Below are 22,705 nucleotides of genomic sequence, written 5' to 3' on the forward strand. Positions count from 1 at the left end.
GGGGAGGTGATATGAGACAAGTTTTTGAGGGCAGCAGGGCCAGGCCACAAAAGTCTTTCAGGTGTCTGCAGGGGTTCGAATTTTATTCCAAGAACTGCAGGATGCTGCTTGCACTCAGAGGGTGTCATGGGAGGTGTGGAGTAGGCAGTTGGGATATTCGAGTCCAGGACTCCGGGAGAGGTTTGGGCCTGAGATCTGGGTGTAGGGGTGGAGAGCGTGGGATTTAATATCCCTTAGGGAGGAGAGGAGAGGGCCCAGGGTCCCCCACCCAACAGGTCTGAGTGTGGATGATGGACATCATGGCAGGGGCCACAACTGTGTCCTCTTCTGGGACAGAGAAGCCTAGGATGGCAGACAGTGGAGCCAGTGGGAGTGGAAGTGGCCTGGGAGTGACCTGAGAGTGTTGGTGAGACGGGCCTGGGAAAGCCTTGAATGCCGGGCGCTGTCGTTGCGCTCTGCTTGTTCTCCTATTCAGCAGGCACCCCATGTTCCTTTCATGTCCTGGATGAGAGCTGAGACTCAAGTGTGTGTCAGAAATGGCCCCGGTTGTCAGGGGACACCCAGTCATGGGTCCAGAGAGATGCATGGACATGCGATGTTGGCTGGTGAGGGCTGCCAGAGCCTAGAGGAAGTTCCTGCGGCCTGAGGTGGGTGGGGGATCTGGGGGCATCATAACACTTTTGACTGTAACAAACAGGAAACCCAACTCTGAACTAGCCCCAAAGTCAAAGGGGACCCATTGGCCCGTGTAGCCAAAATGGTCTGGGGATTCTATGGAGATCAGATATGGCTTGATCAAGGCTTAGCAATTTCCTGTGTTTTTTGTGAGCTGCTGGCTCTTCAGGGTGGCAGTGATTGGCTACAGCCATTCTAGGCCACATCTTTATACACAGCTGTGTGGTGAGAAACTCCTCTATTGGCCATCTCCTGATAGCAAATGATCTTCTGGAAAACTTTTCCAGGGTCCCTCACAGGCCTCAATGAACCTATCCGATTGGCCAGGAAAATTGCTAGGTGCTGATTGGTTCAACTTGACTTCCCCAATAAACCTTTGAAAAGGGAGATCGGCTTACCCTTAGGTAATCGGCAGGTCCTAGGAGGTGGGGTGGGTCAGCTCCTTGCAGCTGGAGGGCTGTGCAGGTAAGAGGGGCACCTGGGTACCACGGGCAGGGCCACAGGGATGCTGGGGAGGGGAGTGGCCCTGAGTCTTGAGCTTGGTGTCTACCAGAACCACAGAAGCGAGTGGGTGGTCCCAGCAGCTCTTTACAGACCCCCTTGTCCTTTCAGAGTGTCAGGGAACTTGTGGGCAGGCCTCTGACAGAACCGTGTAGCAGTTCACAGCTCACCTGGACCTTGCTGCTGCCACCTTTGGGTGTCTCACCCGGGTGTCATGCCCAGGTTCCAGTGGTTCTGGCCCCGGTACCTGGACAAACCAAACGGTCTACACACGCCTTCTCGCCAACACTGGGGACCCAGGGGTGTTTGTGTTAAAGAGTGGGTCATAGGGGTTTCTATCAATAAATTTGTGAAACGGCTGAGACAAAAGGGTGAGAATTACTCTTTATGGGGTGCACCTGGGAGAGCCTGGCATCCAGCTCAGTGGCGGCCCCTACTCAGCCAGGAGTGAGAGTTCCTGCCCCTGCCTCAGGTGTGACCCTGTGCCGGCGCCCTCCTCTCGCGTCGGTGCCCTCCCTGTAAAGTGCGGGGCCAGGCCTGGATGGCAGCCCAGCCCCTCCTGCCCGCAGAGCCCTTTGTCCGCACGCCCTGTTCACAGACAGGAGCCGGGCGGGCGGATACAGCAGCGAGCTCTTCCTCTGTACGCCCTGCACAGCGCCCGCACCACTCAAGTTAAATCTGGTGCTGATTTGCCCGAGGTGAGCAGGTGATAATTTGTACAACATTAGGATGATTGCTGTGAGGGTCTATTTGGGTAACGTGCAAGTATGTTTTTATAGCAACAAACCATTTTGCTGTGAGTTACAAATAGAGCCGTTGGGTGATTCGACACCTCTCTTGCGTGACGTCACGTTGCCCTAGCTCTGGTCCACGTCTCTGTCGTTGTGGCCTCACGATGCTGGTGGCTCCTCGGTGCCCATGCCCCCCACACTTGGGCCACAGAGCCCCGCCCAGAGGGAAGATTTTGGGCAGTGAGAGGTTCTGGAAGCAGGTGAGGTGCGTGAGTTCTATGAGTCATCCTAGCGAATTATTGAACCAGAGCAGGGCTGGTCATGGGAACCCCCGACTTTGTAGCCAACTCAGACAGAAGTGCACCTGGCTGGGGACCTAGGACTTGGACTGGTGTGTGTAGCAGGGGCAGTCTTATGGGACTGAGCCCTTAACTTGTGGATCTGCTGCTAACTCTGGGTAGTTTACGTAAGAATAAGATTGTGGGACACGGACTTGGCATCAGAGAGTTGGTGTTGGGATGACGTGTTTGTTGTTAGAGGAAAACCCTGTACAGGAGCAGAAAGAACAAGGCCCAGGGAAGAGTCTGTGCAAAGGTCCTGGGGCGGCGGAAGCAGCGTGGAGTCTGGGAGAGGCTCAGATGGGCAGGTTTTGTGGCTGGAGCTGCAGGAGCAGAAGGGGGAGCCTCATGTGAGTCTCGATTATGGGCCTGCGGGGTGGGGGGCTCACAGGGCTCACCCCAGCAGTTACCCCCTAACTCGCCATCCGTTGCCACAACAAAGTAGAGATTATGGATGACACGCTTAGGCCTGAATGTACAAACTTCAAAACAAATCGTGCTGCCTGTGCTGTTTGAGATAGGCGATGGAGTAAAGGTTTTGAGCTTGCAGAGAACAAAAAGAGGAAAAAAATCACTCTGTCTGGTTAAAGAAGAGTCTGGAGGGAAAACAAAGCCCTCTTGGCTTCAGAGACTCTCGGCCCCGGGCGGTGCTGCCGGACCGTGCAGTGGGAGTCCTCCCTCTGCGGTGGGAGTCCTCTCTCTGCTGAGGACGAGGCCTGGGCCCTTCCATTGTTTACCCGGGTAGTCGGGCCGCCTGCCTGCGAGGCTTGTAAGCAAGAATGTTCCAGGCATGTTCCCTCCCCTGGGTGGGTGGGTCCCTCAGGAGGTGGGCCAATCAGGGCCCCTGGTGTCCTCAGAAGGTCACCTCCAAGCTCTTTGTCCAGCTTTAACAGGCTTTTCCAGGGTAGCCCAGCAAAAGGGGGCGCATGGGGCTGAAGGCTGGCGGGGGGAGCTGCGGTGGAGTGGGGACAGGATGGCTTCCCACCTTCTTCAAACTTCAGGAGCCCCTCCTGCCTGTCGTGAGGGGTCAGTGGAATGACAAGGTGGCTGTGAGTCCCCCACAGGACTGAGTGCCCCCCAAGGGTGGCAGCGGTCTTCACACGCACCCCTGTGCCTGGAGTGACTGAGGACAGACATGCGCCAAGTTCGCAGCTCGTCGGGCTCCCGGCCTGGTCTCCTCGCGGACCAGCTGCCCAGGGCTGGTGCAGGGCTGTGGGTGTAGATGATTGAGTTTATTTTCTCACTTTCACTGCAGATAGAGGGGAGCTCCCTGCCAGGCGTAGGTTCTAGGGTCCCAGGCCTGGGTGTTACCCCGCTGCCCCCGGGTCCCTGGCTTGGGGAAGGCTGGATGTGGAAAACGGTGCTGTGTCCTGATGCGGAGGAGGTGGGCGGTGGGGCAGCGCCGGGCCTCCCTGCCTGGTGCTCGGTGCCCTACGTCCCGCAGGGAGCAAACCCCAGCCTGTGTGTGCACCTGGCCCTGCCCGCCGGCCTTCAGCTGCCATCCCGTCCGCCTCCCCTGCCCTCAGGAGATGCAGCCTCTGGAGAACACAGAGGGTGCAGGGGTTGGGGACGGGGGCAGTGGGCGGGGGTGGTGGCAGATCCAGTCGCTGGTGAGGGTGAGACGTGTGGGTGGTTAGGGGGCCGATCTGGAATTGTCTGTGAGGGCGCTTGCTGGAGGTGGTGGCCCAGAACTGTAGGCACAGGGGAGCCAGGACGAGAGTGTGTGTGTGTGTGAGTGTGAGTGTGAGCGAGTGTGTGAGAGACACAGAGAGAAGTGGAGAAGGTGGTGCAGGTGACTCCTGAGACCTCGCCTGCCTGTCCCTGGGGTCCCTCTCTCCGGGGGTCTCTGCCCGTCTTTCCCTGCCTTCCCCATCCTGGGCTCCCTCCGTGTGCTCTGCCCAGCGTCTTCCACCAGCAACCAGCAAGGCTCTTGGTCCATCTCAACTCAGAGAGGGCACAAAGGGCACAACTCTTGGCGAGGCGACACAGCTATCAGTGGCCGCAGAGCCCACCTGAGGGAGCAGGTGGCCTGGGCTGCAGGGAGTGCTGGCGGGGTGGGGGTGGGGGACACAGCAGGGGGTGGAGGCTGGTTGAAACTGGAAATGGTCACTGGTGACATGGCCCCTAGACAGTGGAGAGCTGTCAGAAGGGACACACAAAACCCCCAGGTGTATCTGTGCCAAGGTGAGAGAGACTGTAAAGGGATCGGAGTAATAGGAGGCATCCTGGGGCCGTGTCACCGTGTGACCCTGAGCCACTGTCTGCACCTCACTGGCCTTCCTCTTGTTCTCCGATAAATGGGGAGGCTACAGAGTGGCTCCCTCCTTCCCGCCTTCTGTCTCCAACCATTGTTATGAAAATTGTTCAGAGAACAGCAACATGTAAGAAAACACACTTTTTGCCTTGGTTTGGAAGTTGGTACCGTTCATTATGGATTTTCTCTGTCTCTTTCTCTCTCTCTGAGCTGAACTCTTGGAAAGGAAGTGGCGGACCCCCCGCCATTCATTCCCTGCCGACTGTTTGAACATAAAGACGTTCTCCTGTACAACCTGATACTATTCCCACAGCTCAGCAAATGAGCCGTAATTCCTTTAATATCATCGTCCATTCAGGCCGCGTTCACGCTTCCGCAGTTGTCCCAGGGATGTTTTCGCCGCTCCTTTATCAACCAGAATTCCATCAAGGGTCACATGCTGCGTTTGCTTGTTCTGTCTCTCCGTCTCCATTCAGTCTAGAACAGTGCTCCCACCCCACCCCACCCCCACGCCTCCCCTGCCTTTTTAAAAAATAACATCAACTTTTAAAGAGGCCAGGCCAATAAATTGCCTGGTAGGATGGCTCTCATTCTGGGTTTCTCTGCTTGTTTTCCCCCATTATTGTGTTATTTCTTGTGTTCTTTGATTCCCTGGGGTGTTTCCTCTAGAACAATAGAGCTGGAGGCTTAATTAGATTCGGGTCGGACCTTTTGGGCAATATTGCAATGCATCTGAAGGTGCGGAGGTCAGGCTGTCCTGCAGTCGTGGTGCTGGGCTTGCCTGACTGCGGGGTGGCCACCAGCACATCACATGTTGTCCAGCACCCATCTATGTTGTCCACACTCCTTTCCTGACCCCCACATCTTCCTCTTTGCAGCAAGAGGCGCCAACTCCCATCCCAGATGGCGATGGCCGTGCCGCTGGTGGCCCAGGCACTGGGCTGAATATTCCAGGGTCTGGGGTGCTCTGGGCTGATGGAGGTGGTGGTGGGTGAGCAGACAGATCTGATTATAAAACATACATGTACGTGCAGTCTGATTGTGGCTGTAAAATATGGGTGCGTGCGGACAAAGACTGGAGGGAAATGTGCAGAAATAAAAGTTGTACACAGGGTCATGAGCGACATCCCCCCAACCCCTTAAACTCAGTCCTTCAGTGTGCTTGTCACACCATTTTGCTGTTTAGAAATGAACTGCGGAGTAGAGGGAGGTCTGGGGGACTTAATCACAGCGACGTGGAGCAGAGCAGGTTCCTTACAAGGCTGTGTTATCTGCCTGGCACAGAGAAGCTTGGATCAGGGGAGAGCAGCGTCCTCAGGCGCCCTGCTGAGTCAGCGCTGGTGCTACCGTTTCTTACTGTGTCCTGGAGTGGAGAGATGGGGTCGTGTGCAGGGCCAGGGCTGGCATCGGTTGTAGCTCTGTTCTGAGTCAGATTTCCCCCAGAGCGTTTTCAGAAATGCAGTTTGTTTACCTGTACCACCATCAACAGGAAAATAGTGGGCTTGATCATTCCATTCTCTTAGAGAAGAGAATATTGAGGCAGATTTCATCAAGTGTTTCAGTATCACTGATTTTTCAAAGGAAAAAATAGTTCTGGTGGAAGTGACAGGTCATCTACAACCCCAACTGGCTTAAGGAGAAAAGCGGATTTATTGGCTCTTCACACTCAGGTACAGCTGGATCCAGGTGCACAGCGTTTTAGGGACATTTCTCTTCTGCCATTCTGTTTTCATTTTCCTCAAGTTCATGTGGTGACCTTGGCTAGCTCAAGGCTCACATCCTCTCAGGTTTGGGTCCAGCAGAAGAAATTTTAAAAGCATCTCCTTTCAGTGGCTTTGTGGACGTCTTAGACGTCACTCTGATTGGACTGGCTGTTCGTGTGATCGCTCCTGAGTCGTTCCCTGTGGCTCAGGGAATTTCGTGCTGTGATTGGCCAGGCAAAGGTCCCGGGGGTGGAGCCTCCCTCGCCATCGCAGGGCTGTGTGTGTGCGTGTGTGCATGTGGGTGAGGGAAAGATTGCACGTGTGTGTGTGTGTGTGTGAGGGAGAAAGTGGGTGAGTTACGGGCAGAGGGGGAAAGGATGCCGGTGGCCAAGAGGTGTCCACTCAGTCCAGCCATGAGCCCTCTTCCTGTGGGGCCGCAGGCCTGGACCCTGGCCGGAGCCTGTGTGTGTGGCATCGTCCCTTTGGGCACAAGTGTGAGCAGTGCTGACTGGGGAGGCCGTGCCTCTGATGCCTGTTGGGGTCTCCTGACACCGGCTTCTCTGCCCGTGTGTGGCCTCAGCAAGCCCCTTACCTCTGTCATTCTCCACATGCGTCTGGTAGACACCCAGTCCTTTCCTCACACTGGTCACTTCATGTCTGGGCCCCTGTCTCAGCCTGAGCGCTTCTGAAGGCACAAATCCATCCTGCTCTTTGTCGGGGCCCTGGGATCCTGCCCGGAGCGGGTGGCAGGTGAGGGGTGAGGCCATCGTTTCATATGAATGGAATCGTGTGATCTTTTGTGGCGGCTTCTTTCACCAAGCATCATGTCTTCAGTGCTCGCCTGGGTTGCAGCAGGTGTCAGCACTTCCTTCCTTTTCGTGGACAAATAATATTCCATTGTTCAGTTACTAATGGGGATTTTTGTAAAGATGTGTACAGGTTTTGAAGCAGCATCCAGGCACAGAATGACCATGTGGTAACTCTTAGCTATGATTGTGATTGCCAGCCCTATGCAGCCATGAGTAGCTGAGATGGAGCTTTGCTGGCCTCAGTCACCCCATCTGTAAAGTGGGTACAGGAGTGAGTATGCGTATCTCTGAGGTGGGTGGCTCGGAAGGAATGAGACTGTCCTTGTAGTGCTGTCCCCACTCCATGTGTCCCTGATCCCACCGCCCTCCACCCTGCTCTCCTGGGATGTGGGGCTGGTTGGTGAGGGGAAGCCCCGTGGGTGCCCTGGTCGGTGGGCAGTGCCTGCAGAGGAGGAGGTCACATGTAGAGGCCCAAACATGGGGCTGATGCCACCGTGCAGCTGGACCGTGAGTTGTTCATCGAGGGGCAGTTCTCCCGTGTTGGGGGGACGGGGTGCGGGAGGGCTGGGCAGGCTGAACCCCGAACACCAGAGTGATCTGCAGTCTCGGCGAATCAGATGTAGGTGTTTTGTTTTTAATGTCAAGGAGGAAAATTAAACAGTAAGCAGGTCACATGAAGGGCGCTCCTTTACTCCTTAAGCCCGGTGCACTTGTGTGTTAAATGCCCCCCGGGTTCCGTGTGCTTCTCCCTCAGGGCGTCGGAAGGACCCCACGCCCAGATCCTCAGGCGGTGGCATCCGGATGGTGTGCCCAGGCCACCCTGTCCCCCGTCAGAGCATGTCCCGGCTGGACTTGGAGGAGCTGGCCGAAATAGGTAACGCGCATCCTCCCCCAGCCCCATCCTGGGAGATCCCTGGGGCGCGTTTGTTTTTAATAGGTAATATATTGATATGGCTCAGAAAACCCTACCCCTCTAAGAAGGTGCTCTGTGAAGCTGTCCTTCTACCCCATCTCTGGATCCCCACCTCCACCCTCAACGGCCAACTATTAGGGACTTTTTTCTTTCCAGAATTTTTAATACAGATTCACCTGCACCCCCATGGGTGATGACGGCCATCCTGCTGGGGTGCTGTGAGGCCCAAATGGGAAAATACCCTCATTCACTGCTTCCCGCTCCCTGCTGGGGTGCCGGGTTCTAGACCCCCATTTTACAGATAAGCAGCCTGAGACTGAGTGACTGGAAAGCATACCGAGGTCCCCTGGGGACAGGGCCCAGATGGGAGGAGAGCCCGTCATCCAGGTGCGTGGGGAGACCCCTTTCCGTGGCATCAGCTCACGGAGCTGGTTAAGGCCACGTGCATATGCGTGTTTAGGTGAGGCGCTGTTTCTGTTCTTGTGTGCAGCGCCGCCAGACTATCTTATTCATTTCACTCAAGTGCAGATTTCAAGGTTTGCAGGAGCCAGGGCAGAACCTAAGGACCTGCTGAAATAAGTGATTTTCCATCTGCGTCAGCATTTGACACCCAGATGAGGAACCCTGACGGGTTTTACATGTGCTGCCTGATTTGCTCCCGAGAACCCGCAGTTTTACCTTCTAGTTTCTGCCCCTTAACGCAGAAGCACGCAGCCTCAGACCGCTTCTCGCTCGGGTCGATTTGGCAGCACGACGGTAGTGCCAGTTTTAGGGGAAGTGACGTAGTTCTGAGACACGGGCCATCCTGTCCCCGGAAGGGGTCCTTGTTTCCCTCCTCTCCCGCCGTCCTTAAGGGGTCCAGGGTTCCAGCTCGTCGTCTCTTTACAGGTGTCCCTGCCACGTGCTGGAGCAGCTTTTACTTTTCTTTTTAAATTGAGGTGAGATTCATTTAACATGAAATTAGCCATCTTAGAGCGAACAGTTCAGTGGTCTTTATGATACTGACAATGCTGTGCAGCCATCACCTCTCTCTGGTCCCAGAACATGTTCATCACCCCAGAAGGAAACCCCAAACCCGTTAAGCCATCTCTTCCCCGTCCCTCCCTCCCCCCAGCCCCTGGCAACCATCAGTCTGCTTTCTGTCTTTATGGATTTACCGATTTTGGAGATTTCATATAAATGGAATCGTACATTCTATGGTCTTTTGTGTCTGGGCAGATGACATTTTGTTTATCTATCCATCCATTGATGGACACTTGGGCTGGTTCTGCTTTTCGGCTTGGTGAGTGGTGCCGCTGTGAACGTGGTGTGTACGTGGATTTGTCTGAAGATCTGTGCTCCTTTCCCTGTGTGCACACCTAAAGGGGGACTCGCTGGGTCGTAGTAATTCTGCGTTCTACCTTTTGAGGAAAAGCAGACTTTTCCACGACGTGCCCCAGTGTCATAAACATCTATCAAGATACTTCCAGAAGTGGGGCGTTTGTGGGGGTTTCCATGGGGCTGTGTCTGTAGGATGTGGCGGGTTTAGAGGTGGGCTACTTTCAGTGAACATGGGTCAGCCCAGCTCCGGGGCACGGCCTGAAGGTCCCCAGGACGTGGCCTCGCTCAGCTCCAGCCTGATCCGCACGCTCCCCTCTGTCTCTGGTGTGAGGCTGACCAGGATGATCACTTACGGCCCCCGTCTTCCTGCTCTTCCTCCTGGACTCGTGACCGTAGCTTCGTGGCCCTGTGGTCTGGCCTGCCCACCCCCAGGCCTCACCCTGCCTGCGTACCCCCTGTTCTCCCTCTGGCCACGCTTGTCTGTTACCCTTCCCCCGCTGGGGCCCTTTCCTCCCTCTGGACCACTTACCCTCTCACCCCTCTGTTATTTTATACCCGTCCATCATGAGCACTCAGTATAGACTCGGCTCCTCCAGGAAGCCTGCTCCAACCGCCTGGGATGGGCCAGCCCCTCGCCCCTGCCCCCTGCAGCCTTCAGGCCACTCAGCTGCCCAGGGATCCTGGGAAAACCCGTGGATGGAGCTCTTCAGGGTGACAGGTTCCTACCCATCTTCTCTGATTGTCCCTGGGACTCCCTGCTGACACCTCATGGCCTCTGTGCGCCGTTCCCTCCACCCGGATTCCCTTCCGGCAGGTTCCAGCCGCCTGGCTCCCTCCCTCCCTCCTTCATGCCTCTGCTTAGAGGTCCCCAGCTCAAACCTGATGCAGCCCCCAACTCTGTGTCCCCCTTAGGCTGCTTAATCTTCCGTTTGCCCCCCACACCTGACATCCCTCTGGTGTCTGTTTCTTGACCCCGCACGAAGGCTGGTCCTCGAGGGCAGAAACTGCATGAGTTCCCTAGAGCTCCCGAAACAGCCCCACAGAGCTCGTGTCATGGCACAACGCTGTCTGAAGTGCGTTTCACTGGGCGGGTCTGTAGTGAGGCCCGTACTCCCTGGGGGCTCCCGGGGAGAAGCTGTCTCCTGGCTTTTCCACGTGCCTGGGCTTGTGGCTCCCCGACACCCTGCAGCTCCACATCTTCCTGTCTGTCTGTCTGTCTGTCCTGTCCTCACAGCTCCTCGGATGCTGACCCTCCTTCCTCCTTCTTACAAAGACCCTCGTGATGACGTTGGTCCCACCCAGATACTCCGGGTTGATCTCCCCATCTCAGGTGCTTCATCATATCTGCAGAGTCTCTTTTGCCGTGGAAAGTCCCCTGGTCTCAGGTTCTGGGGATTGGGATGCGGACATCACGGGGCCGCCAGTGTCAGCATCTCTCAAGAAGGGCCCACGTTGGAATGTAGAGCCGGGGAGCTGAGTTCACGGCCACACCTTGCTGCCAGTTTGTAGTGCGACCTTGGGGAGTCATTCCCTGCTCTGAGCCTCAGTTCCACCCCTGACCATGCAGAGGACAATATCCAGTCCTTGGCTCTCATTTTTCTCCCTCCATGGTACTATGCACTGAGTGGCTGCACAGTGGGTGAGCAGCAGAGGTGGGTGCATAGTGGGTGCACAGCTGAGACAAGGTGCGTGTCCTAGAAAGACCTCAGGAGGCTCCCTCTCTGTCCTCCATCCTCGGGAATACAGCTGACTTCCTCTCCCCCTCATTGTCTGCTGTAGAGCTGCAGAGAGATGAGGAGGAGGCCACGGCACTGGGCGCGGTGAGAAGGACCCCGGTGGCACCCATGGCTGGCCCGGACCCTGCTCTGAGCATGAATCACCCCTTCTACGACGTGGCCAGACACGGCATCCTGCAGGTGGCCGGTGAGTCCCAGCTGGGTGGTTCCCCAGGACACCGACAGGGCCAGCCTTCCGTGGGTCCTGTGGCACGAGACGGGCTCCTCACGTAACCCCAAATGTCCTCTTTAGAAAACCTTTAATGTCTAGGTAGTGGGGAGGGATACTGGTCCAGATGTGAGGGACGTGGACCCACAGATCAGGTGCTCACCACAGGAAAGCAGGAAATCTAGTTACTTTTAATAAGATGTAAAAAATTCATTATTTGTGTTAATGTGCAGTGGGTTTATTATTCTTTTAAAATGAGCAATTAACTAAATATTTTAAAATTCTCTGTTTTAGGTTTTTAATACTGTAAATTTCTATAGAAATAACCCACATTAAAAAAGTTATTTAAAATCTCTTTGAAGTCCTCAGTGAGTTTTAGGAGTATTGACATGTTCTGAGACCTAAAAGTCTGGGAACCAGTGGCCTTGTCTATGATCTGTCTTGTGCACTTAAAAAGAATGTATATTATATTCTGCATTTTGGGGCGGAATGTTCTGTGTATTTCAATTAGGTTAGGTTGGTTAATAGTGCTGTCCAAATCTTCTGTCTTCTTCATCACTTTTGTGTCTGCTTCCATCAGTTACTGATGGGAGCGTTCAAAGCTCCCACGATTAGAATTTGCGCACCTCTCCCTTTGGTTCTGCCCACTTTTGTTCTGTGTTTTGATGCTTTGTTTTAGGGGCGGCATATATACTTAGGGTTTTTATGGCTTCCTGACCTGTTGACCTTTTTGTCATTGTGGAGTGGCCCTCCTTCTGTGCGTCATACTCTTTTATTCATCCTCTTTGCCCGATTTGTCTGATGTTACAGTCGTCTCGACAGCCGTGTCAGCTTTCTCCGTGTTGCTGTTGGTAGATACGCCCTCTCCATCCTTCCCCTTCCAGCCTGTCTTAGTCTCTGCGTGGGCAGCGTGTCTCTTAGAAACAGCTGATCGTTGGCTCTTGCCTTTCATTGAGAAGGGGGCTGAGTATCGGGGAGCCACCTTCTCGACAACTTGCACGCCATGCTGGGGAGTTTGCACTTGGTCACGATGGCTCTGGGGAAGCTTGAACAGGACCGACGTAATCCGGTCTGATTTAGGGGGATCCTTCGGCGTGGAGGGTGCTGACGGCGGCTGCAGGAGGCAAGGAGACGCACGGGAGCAAGAACGTGGCAGCAGCGAGAGGGGAGCGGCTAGAGCTGAGAGAGACTCTAAGATGTTATGCTGAGGACCTGCTGAGTCCCACCTGGGATCGGGCCCTCGTAGACGAGATGAGGCTCCTGGGTGCAAAAGGAAAAGTGGAATTAAGAGACGAGGGTCTCTGGGCAGTGACTCGGGCTGGCTCTTCTTTTATTCATTTATTTTTCTTTCTCTTTTTAAATAATTTTTCTCTGTTATGGAGGTACTGGGGATTGAACCCAGGACCTCGGGCATGGCAAGCACTCGCTCTACCACTGAGCTATTTCCCTCCCCCTGGCTCTTCTTTCACGTGCCTTACCTCCACCTGCTGCTCTGGTGGGGGCCGGCGGGACACGGTTCCTTCCTGGCAGGAGGCTGTGGGCATCCCCAAGGTTTGTGGTGGGTCCTTCAGCACCGTTAAGGGACTGTAGCTGCCGTGGGGTTGTGCTCAGGCCCTTCTAGAGACACCTCATAGAACCGTCACAGTTGAACACGTGAGCCTGTGTCCGCACTCCTGCAGGTTTCCTTGGGAGGGTGGAGGCTGGGCAGTAATCTTTGGATTCCGGATGGTTCTTTTGGACTAGAGTTCTCACTCGTTCAAACACCGACTTCTTGAGCTGTTTAAGTGTCTTAAAAAGAACATCTAAGAGCCTCGAGCCATCCTTAAGAACGCCGGCCCTCCTCAGAGGTCGTGGATAGCTGGAGAAGAAATCAGCAGGACCAACTCCACACTCAGCGAACGGGATTTTGTAGTCATGGATCGACAGCAAGGGGAATGAAGGGCCTCACCTGGGTGACTCAGTGGCTAAAGATGGAGAAAATCATCAGAGCAAAAATCAGTGTCCCTGAAATCGCGCGTGGCTTTTCCAGTTGGAGCGCCCGGTGAGGGCAGGCTCCGGGGTTCCCTCCCTGAGGGCTGGTCCTCCACCCCTCCTCCCAGGCCTCACCTGGTCCAGCGTTGTCCCCTCATCCCAACTCAGCCATGCTCCTTTGTGTCTGGTGGGTCTGCGATGTGGGGACGGAACCCTTTTTCCTGCTCCTCCAGGAGGTGGCACAGGCCACTCTGGGATCCCCTTCAGGGGTAAGCAGGCATCCCTCTCCGCGAAGGGGCTCCTCTAATTTTCCTCTCCCAAATGTCACCTCCTCCAGCGCTGAACGTCCAAACCACAGCCAGAAACCAAAGAGTCTTCTTGAAAATAGTATTGAAGGATCTCTCATTACTTTAGGGGTTGTATATTTGGCCAGATGGAAGCTTTGTAGAATTTTAACTCTTAAGGCAGTGTTCTGTAAATACAGTTGATTTAAATACTTTGAGGAGTGGTCGTCATCTGAAGCTCCGGGCTGGGGCTGGGGCTGGAGCTCAGAGGGGAGATGAGCCTGCGGAGAGCAGGGGGGTCCCGAGAGATCGAGGAGGTGGGACATGTCATCTCTGAGGCGCGTGGCAGGGGAGAGGGACACCGGGTCTGGTCCCCTGGAGGACAGAGCCTTCCTCGCAGCCCATGCAGACTCCAGCTGGCCTTCCCTGCAGGATGAAGACAAAATGAGTCTTCAGATCTCCTTTCACTTCTGCAAAAGAAGGTTAGCAACCTGACAACAAAAACCAAAACAGACAAGCCCCCACGTAGGTCCCGATGAGGCTGCTGCTGCCTTTATTACGCATTTTAATCATCCTTCACTCTCAGAGCGATGATGGATCGACGCGGGCGTGGCAGGGCAGCGGCTCGGGGGATCATTTCTTTATTCATAAACGGGGCTTCTCCCGCCTCGGAGACAGTGAACGATGCTGTGCTGTAAACAGCCAGGGGAGGAAAAGGGTCATGAATTAAACCGATGCCGTGTCCAGTCTGCGTTTTATTGATAGTTTTCATTTCCCGCCGTATTATATCATGTGGAAGCCCGTTCTCGACACGCTGGCCCGTGTTGCGGAGGGCAGCCGAGGGTGTTCACTCATCTTGACTGATGTCGTTGACGCCAATGCCCAGCGACTGCGCAATCAGCGGGAGGGTTGGGTGTCCGGGGATTCCTCTGGGCTGCAGAGGAGGCTGGGCCCCGGCGGCTGTGGAGGTTAGAAGGCCTCCTCCCCGGGAACGTGGGTGACCTGGCAGCAGAGAAGGCTGCTGAGGCCGGGCGGGGGGGTGCCACCCTGGGAGTCAGCCGGCTGCGGGGGTGAACCCAGCTCTGACACTCCCTGGCCTCTCCGGGCCGTGGTTTTCTCACCTGGAAATGAACAGCACACCTGGAAGCCGCCCAGCATCCCGCCTGGCACGTGGTCATGGGTCACATTTGTTGAGCACATGCTGTGTGCCAGCTCTGCAAGACTATTCAAGCTATCGATCTAGTCTCTCCTGAACCCCTTGAGGAGCCAGGCAGGAGCCGTGTCTGGTCTCTTCTCTCCAGAGCTGAGTGCACGTGGGCCCGCAGCAAGCGCTTGTTGGCTGGATCTTCCGTTCACCAAAGTAGCGCATCCCCAAGACTTTCCGTTCAGTCCGATTCAGATGTTAGTGCTCATTTTCCCCATCACTTCATGGTGGCTGTTGACTTTCTGTTTCAGCCCCAGCAGCTTTTAGTTCCTGGCTCCTTCAGTAGCCGCATAGACAGTTCACATCTTCAGAAGCCGACTGGTCCTTTTCCCTTTCCTCCTGCGGAGCCCCGGCCTCCAGGGTGGTAGGAACATTGTTTGGAAAACAGTCCAGGCAGAGCCGTGGAAGGCTTTGTGCTGGAAAACGCCCATCTGGCAAGGGGAGCAGATAAATGTGTGGGTTCCAGTGCAGCCCTCCCAGCGGGAGCTTTCTAAGCAAACGGAAACCATGACCAGAATTCTCAAGCAACCTGTGAAAAGGCCGCTTTATTTGGAAACCGAAACAACTCTCGAATTCTGAACGTCAGAGTGGCTCCCAGGCTCCTGGGAGAATCAGACGTGCCCTAAATAACAAATAGCTCCCTGGCCGGACAGCGGGCGGGGACCTCAAGGGGCACGTGCTATGTGTGCGCCTGTGTGTGTGCCTGCACATGTGTGTGTACGTGTGAACGTGGGCACGTGTGTGATCATTTTCTTTCTTTTTTAACAAAGATGCTGGGGATTGAACCCAGGGCCTCGTGCATGCTGAGCACGTGCGGTACCTCTGAGCTCGACCCTCCCCCCGACGTAGGATCTTGCCTTTCAGAGCTGGGGGCGGGGCTGAGGAGGCGGGGCTGCCGTTCTTCTCATTTTAAGCAAACCTCTGAGAACAGTTGTGAATACTTGTTAAAGGGGCTTAAAGTGGGTTCAGAGTCGGGCACGTTTCTGGAAGGGCTCCCTTGTGTTTCCTTCAGGGTCCTGGTGATCTTCCCCAGTCAGTCCCTCAGCCAGTCAGTGAATGGTGTCGGGCATCGTTTGAGCCACAGGCATGGGCAGCAGGCGTGGGCTCTGGGGATGCAGATGGTGAAGGTGAACTTGGCACAGGTGCACAGAGCGTCGGGTGGTGGGTGCCCGTCCTCAGGTGCTGCATCCACCGCGCCCTGGGCACCTGTGCCCCAGTGGGCTGGTCAGGAGGCTACCGGTCTTTGTTATCGCCTGCGGGCGTGGTGGGGGAAGGCAGCCTTGGGTGTCAGTGCCATGAGGCAAGGCTCACGCTGTCTCCCCTGCAGGGGAGGACCGCCTTGGAAGACGAGTCGTCACGTTCAGCTGCTGCCGGATGCCCCCCTCTCATGAGCTCAACCACAGGCGGCTGCTGGAGTAAGTCCTGTCCCCTGTCCCCTCCACGCACCCCCACCACCTTGTGCACACATCCCCTCTGTAGGCTACCCCCCCCCCCCCGTGTAAATGCCTCCATGACTCTCAGCACCGAGTGGATGTTCGGGGTCAAAGGCTAGCATACACAGACTGACGGGCAGGTCCCCAGGTGGATGTCACGTCAACTGCCAGGTCACCAGTCCACCCCGGGCCTGGAGCCCACAACTCGAAGTGAACAAAGGCACAGTTGGGTCCCAGAAGCACCTGGAAGCTTTGGGCTGGTTGTTCTGTGAGGCTCCCCCTGACCCACGCGTCCGCTCTGGCTTGTTAAAGAATCTTCCAGTAGCTGCTGAAGATATAATGGCGATGGCAAAAATCTTTGCTGGGAACTGGGGCCCAGAGTCTTTCTGCCAGAGAGCCAGTTCTGCTGTCTTGAGCTGGGATCGGCTGTGGAGTTCTCGAGGGGAGCCCGCGTGCCAGGCAGTGGGTTCCTCCAGACGGCAAGCCGGCCCTCCCAGGAGGTGCTGGCCTCCCTGAGGAGCCAGGCCAGTCTGCCGCCCACTCTGTGTAGACAGGGCACGTGGGGAGGGAGGGGTGCCCGAACTCAGAGCACTTGTATCCTGAGGTCCTCCGAGATCAAACACATTCCCTTGCCAGATTATTCCTTTTGTGGCATCAAGTAATCTGTGACCTGTGGGTCAGCTCTCACCAAGGGTACCACTGCTGTGCCAGGAATGAGTTCAGGATGTGTTTTCTTGGAAAGACAGACAGAAAGCAGGTTGGTGGTTGGGGGTGAGGGCCAGGGGAAGGAGGAACGCCTGCTTACTGGGCTTTCTTTGGGGGCAGTGAGAATGCTTTAGAGCTGGCTGAGGTCATGCTTGCACAGCATTGTGAATGGACTGAATGTCACTGAATTGTTCACTTTAAGATGGTTAATGTCACGCATTTCACCTCAATCCAAAAAAATGTACCTCTGACAACAATCGGTATGTTGTGCTCTTCTGCCCTGCCTCAGAAACCGTCATTACCGGATGGAGGTGTTAAGCATGGCCACCATGAACAGTTGTGTAGGTTGTCCACTGCACAAGGGCACCAGCAGGTGCTCCCCTCACCCAGTGCTGGCAGGCGTCTACCTGGAGGAAGAAGCGTCCTTTTCTCACTTGCTCAGAAGTGCTCTGTAGGCTTCTCGGCCTTGATAAGCCCTAATACATAGTCTTTTCCGTGGCTTTTCAGGAAAAATCAACACCATGTATATTATCCTCCATCACTCCATCCCAGTGGGTGGCTTTCCTGTGGCCAGATGTGTGCTCCTATTTTGAAACGAGGGAAGAAATAAGTCCGAGCCTTTGAAGCTCAACCAGTGATTTAGTTAATGACTTCCTATGCTGAGCAGGCGTGCAGATGTGCTGAGGCACTGAGAGGAACTTGACACGTTATGGAAGGAACCGGGGGCACACTGGGCTGGGGAAAACGTGCCCGCTTTCACTGCAAGTGTCCGCTGTGGACACGTGAGCTGGTAAGGACAGCTTTCTGATTTCTCCTTTCTTAAGAAAGTTGAGAAATGCAAGAGTGACCATCCTTACAGAAATGAGAGGGCGTTCTCGGGCTCAGGGACTCTCTGCGGGAAGTCAGAGATCTCCATCTGGTCCTGTTAGTGAGGGCAACTCGAGGCAGCATGGTATCTGTGAATTATGCCCGAGGGCTTGGTCCCGAGGATCTGGGGGACAGTGCACTGGAGAGTGTCTGGGCGTTGGAGTTGCTTCCGCGGCTGCTGAGCCCAAACCATGTACCACGTGAGGTCAGACTCGCATCATTTTTACATCAGAGCAGATGGCAGGTGGGGGCCTGTGGCTTTCTGGGGGCAGGACAGTGTGGGTCAGAAAGTGGACTCCGGAGCCAGGCTGCTGCATTCAGATCCTGTCTCGGCCCCTTACCCGTTCTCCTCTGCCAGCCTCTGTTGACTCCTCTGTAAAATGGGCATATTGGTGCCTGCCTCAAAGGGTCGTTGTGAGATTTAAACGAGCAAATCCGTGTAAGGGCCTGCAGTTCATGTGGTCAGTGCTTTGGGCAGAGGGCACTCTGATGTTTGGAATCACACAAGCAGAGGAGAAACTGCCATCCTTTGGGGCAAGGAAATGACCCCCTGCGGTATTCCGGCCGTGCGGGGCAGCTGCATGCCTGCCGGTGGCGGGGACTACCTGGGTTTTTGCCTCAAGTGGTTCTGGGGACACTTGTCCACCTGAGAACCGGCCTGCACAGTGGACCTCCGGGCTCCAGTGGGCTGCGTTCGCACAGCTCACAGTGAGGGCCGCTGTGTTCAGAGACACTGGGTCTGAGCTCCTGGAGTGCCCGGCTGGGTTAATTGTGGGATGAACTTCTAGGTAACGAATGACTCTGGCAGCCTGACGTGTGAGAGCTCGTACTGACGGCTGGGTGTCAGGGGCCCCGCCAGCGTGGTGGTGGGCTCAGGGATGGGCTTTCTGCAGCTCGTCTACTGGCGGCCACACGAGGCCGTTCTAAGTGGGCCACATGGGTGTGTCCAGGAGGGAGGGATCCGTGATCTCGGGACTTGTGAAGCTTGTGCTAGGGGTGTGGTCAGATGACTGAAGCAGAGCAGAGCCAGGGTTGTGCTTTACAGTAAAAAGAAAAGGTGCTGAGAGCTATTCTGGGCAGAAGGAGTTGCTTGCTTCTGGAGATGCAGCAGAGCAGCAGGGAGTCGAGGTGGAGGGGCCGAGCGAGTCCCGGGGCTGCATCCCAGTTCATCCTCTTTGTTGGTTTCCTATGGCTCTTATAACAAATTACCGAAAACTAGGTGGTGTAAAACGATGAATTTATTCTCTTCCGGTCCTGGGGGACAGAAGTCTGAAAGCGTGGTGTTGGCAGGGCCCCCTACCCACCAGAAGATGCTCCCCGTCCAGGAGAGAATTCCTCTTGCTTCTTCAAGCTTCTGGGGGCTGTCGGCAACCTTTCACCTGCCCGGAGCCGGTGGCTGCGTCACTCTCTTCTCTGCCTCCGTCTCCACAGGGCCGTCTCCCCGCTCTGGCTTTCCCTCTTATGTCTGTCTTATCCGGATACAGTATTGCATGTAGCGCCCTCCTGGATAAACTCCTCCTCTCGAGGTCATTGTCTTAATCACTTTCACTGAGACCTTTTTCCATGTAAGGCCGCATTCATGGGTACGGGGATTTGACATGGATGTCTTTGGGGGGCCATTTTCAGGCTACCCCCTCCACTTACTGTCTGTGTGACCTTGGGTAAGTTACTTAACGTGTCTGAGCCTCAGTCGTCATCTAAGAAACGAGGACCAGGCCCCCAGCCTGTGGATTCTCAGTGTTGTCCTGGACATGTTCCCACTGGGTGCCCATAGCTTCTGTTACGGGGAGAGCACATTTGGTTACAATGATGGGGAGCGGGAGACTGAGCCCTGTGCTTTGCGCCCAGGTATCTGCAGTACACGCTGGACCAGTACGTGGAGAGTGATTACACCATCGTCTACTTCCACTACGGGCTGAACAGCCAGAACAAGCCATCCCTGGGCTGGTTCCAGAGCGCCTACAAGGAATTCGACAGGAGGTGCGTGTCCTCCAGCCTTCAAGGGGGGAGCCTCAGGTGCAGGAGGCTCGGGTGACAGGAGGGGTCACGTGTCTGCAGTGGGGGAGGACGGGATGCCAGGGGAAGGCGGGGTGTTAGGGGCGCCTCTCTTCAGGACCGGGGCCTCTGCCCAGCGCTGTCACAGAGGGGCAGGGTGGGCACACATACTCTGAAAGGGCCAGACAGTCAGGATGCTGGCTTTGTGGGCCACCATGTCTCTGTCGCAACCTCTCAACTCTGCTGGAAAGTCTGGAAGTGGCCGTGGGTAACAAACAGGCAGGACTATTTATTTATGGACATGGAAATGTGAATTTCATGTCATTTTCACATATCACAAACTATTATTCTTTTCATTTTTTTCAACCATTAAAAGCATAGAGCCATTCTCAGCTTGCGGGCTGTACAAAGCAGGCGACAGGCCAGACTCGTACCCGAGAGCACCGACCCTGGTCTAGTGAGTTGTTGGCAAGGAAACGTAACCGTCCCCCCGGTGCCCTCCACCTGCAGAGCGCTTCAGTCTGCAGGGGGCTTTCTGGTGTCTCGTGTCGAAGAGGTGGGCACGGGTGTTACAGACAGGGACACACGGGTCCCAGAGGACGGGTGTCTCCCTCTAGGTCCCTCAGCTGGCACGTGGCAGGGCTGGGACCCCAGCTGAGACCCACGTTCTGCACTGTTTGGGGACTGCCGGGGGCTGGTGGACTTTTTCCTGCCACGTCTTGCGTTAACAGTGGGCTTCGCAATGCACTCGGCTCACAGACGGCGCTGCTGGGCGTTAATGTTGAAATCCGGGACGACTCCGGGTTTTCCTTCTTCCAGGTCCTTTCAAACCTATAATTAAATCTTCCTAACAGATGTTTGAGTCGGTGGGACGGTGGCAGGCAGTGCCTGATTTCTCAAAGCCCTCCCTCCCGACTGCCTCTTGGGTCCTGCTGCCATTGTCAAGAGAAGCTAATTTAGAGGGATTTCTCGATTTCCTGCCCTGGGTCTTGGGGAAAGTTTTGTTGCTACATTTTGCAGTCATTTATCTGGCACCATATGTACCGGTCAATGCAGGGGAGTCAGAGGCGACCAGGCCTCAGCTCTGGCCTTCCCCCATGAAGCCTTCCTGGATTGGCCCAGGAGAATCAGCAGTCCCTCCCCTGCAGCTTCACTGTCCCTGAGCCAATGATACACCTGCAAAGCATGCATTTGTGGCCAGGTCTTCCCCCTGCACCTGGCTGCATCCCCTGATCCATCTGTGCATCCCTTGCCTGTCGGAAAGGGTCTGCATATGACAGGCTCTCATAAATGTTGGGTAGGAGGAGGGAGGATGGAGGTGGACCAGCACTAAATACCAGCCTTCCAACTGGGGCAATCAGAGAGGCTGCATGGAGGAGGCAGCCTCTGAGTGGCTCCTGGAGTGATGGGCAGGCTGTTGCTAGGCGGCAGACACAAGAAAGGATGGTGGGCTGAGGCTCCGTGGGTGGGAGGGCTAGACTGGTGGGCTCACATGGGAACCATGGAGGGAAGCAACAAAGGGTAGGGAGCGTGCTAAGGATGCCAAGCTTTGTCTAGGAGGCAGTGGGGAGCCATGCAAGGTTCTTGAGGAGAAGCAAATGACATGTTCAGAGTAGCCCTTTTCAGAAGCTCAGGCTGACAGCACAAGGATGTGTGTTTATACCTTTGTCTTGAACTGAAAAAGACAAATTGTCAAATGAGAGGAAGTTAACTTGTTCTGTGTCTCACACTCCCCTCAAAGGTGGACTGTGGGTGGGGATAGGGTTACAGAGCTAGGTTTGATGGAAGCCAAAATGAGGGAAAGCCTAGGCTTCAAAACCAGCCAACAGTGGACTGTCTGCTATCAGATAGTGAGTTCCCCATCACTGGAGGTATGTAAGTGGATCTCCAGATCTAATTAGATGAGATTTATACACAAGGGTTTTCCATCTGCCATCACTGCACCCCAGTGGGTTTCCTGGGTTCTTTTCTGTTGTCTCTGCTATTGACTTCTCATCTTCCAGACTGTTCTGCCAGGTTACTCCTTTAAGGAAGAACCATTCACACAGGAGTGTCCGTGACCCTCTTCCAGCAGTACTCACCTCTGCCAAGAAGCTCCTGCCATGGGGGCATCTCACGGAAGCCACCTTCCAGTAGGGATGGACTTCATGGCAGCTGTGTTCTGGGTCCTTGGACCACCTGAAAGTCACCGTAGCCTCCCTGTTCCGAATGGCAAGCCTGTCTTTTTGTAATTAATTAGTATTCCTTTGGGAGACACTTGGAGACTCTATAAATACCCTGCTCCTCATGGGAGTTGTGTGGGCTAGCTTTCACCTCCGTTGCCATTTCTCGGCTTGATTATTACTAAGATGGGTGCCAAACGGTGACTGGGATTCCTGGTTGGCACTTTACTGTAAGAAAGAGCCTTCTCTTCTGGTTTATTTATGTCAGTATGGACTTGTGATTTCCCATTTTATTTGGTGGGTTATAATCCATGACTATATTTATCTTGATGCTCAAATTGTTCAAATTTGGCCAAGCGGGCTTAAGCCTAGCTCTGTGTCCCTCAGACACGCCCCGTCCCTCTGAGCACTTCCATTACTTTCTAGCACCAGGAGATGCTCTGCCCAGCCTGGGAATTGCCGTTCCTCTTAGCGGAGGGTGCTCCTGGGGCCCTGGAAGCAATGTGCTAGTTGCTTTTGGGGTGTTACGGCTCCTGGGCCAGTCGGTAGACAGTTGGGGGGGGGTGTGTACATATGCACGCACACACAGTCAACCTCGATCTCACATTCACACTTACCTATTCCTACTGGTACCCATGCTTTCACACCGACATCTACACCAATTCCAGCCCTACCCCACGGATTGTTCTAGTTTTCTCACTTTCTCTATTTGTAATGTCTCCTCTCTGACAGTGACAGACTGGCTTCTGCTGCCCCTGCTTGTCCGACTTGCCACGTGTCTGACGACCCTGTGTGGCCGCCTGTCACTCACTGAGGCTCCATTACTGCTCGGGCGGCCCTGCCCCCACCCAGCGCCTTCCTGGCTTGCACACTTGGCTGCAAACCTTGGGTCTCCT

The 22,705-nt window shown here is 55.1% G+C and overlaps 1 protein-coding gene across 1 annotated transcript in view; it reads left to right on the forward strand.

Annotated features, from left to right (window-relative positions):
• ARHGAP8 (Rho GTPase activating protein 8) overlaps positions 1-22,705 on the forward strand; it is a 53,749-nt gene that overhangs the window by 4,597 nt on the left and 26,447 nt on the right. The window contains 4 exon segments of the mRNA XM_032492412.1: positions 7,766-7,885; positions 11,024-11,167; positions 15,975-16,062; positions 19,501-19,632. Of these exon segments, the coding sequence (XP_032348303.1) occupies positions 7,813-7,885; positions 11,024-11,167; positions 15,975-16,062; positions 19,501-19,632 (437 nt within the window). The 5' untranslated portion in view covers positions 7,766-7,812.

The sequence above is a fragment of the Camelus ferus genome, chromosome 12 (genome assembly GCF_009834535.1).
Source record: "Camelus ferus isolate YT-003-E chromosome 12, BCGSAC_Cfer_1.0, whole genome shotgun sequence".
In the NCBI taxonomy this organism is placed as follows: domain Eukaryota; kingdom Metazoa; phylum Chordata; class Mammalia; order Artiodactyla; family Camelidae; genus Camelus; species Camelus ferus.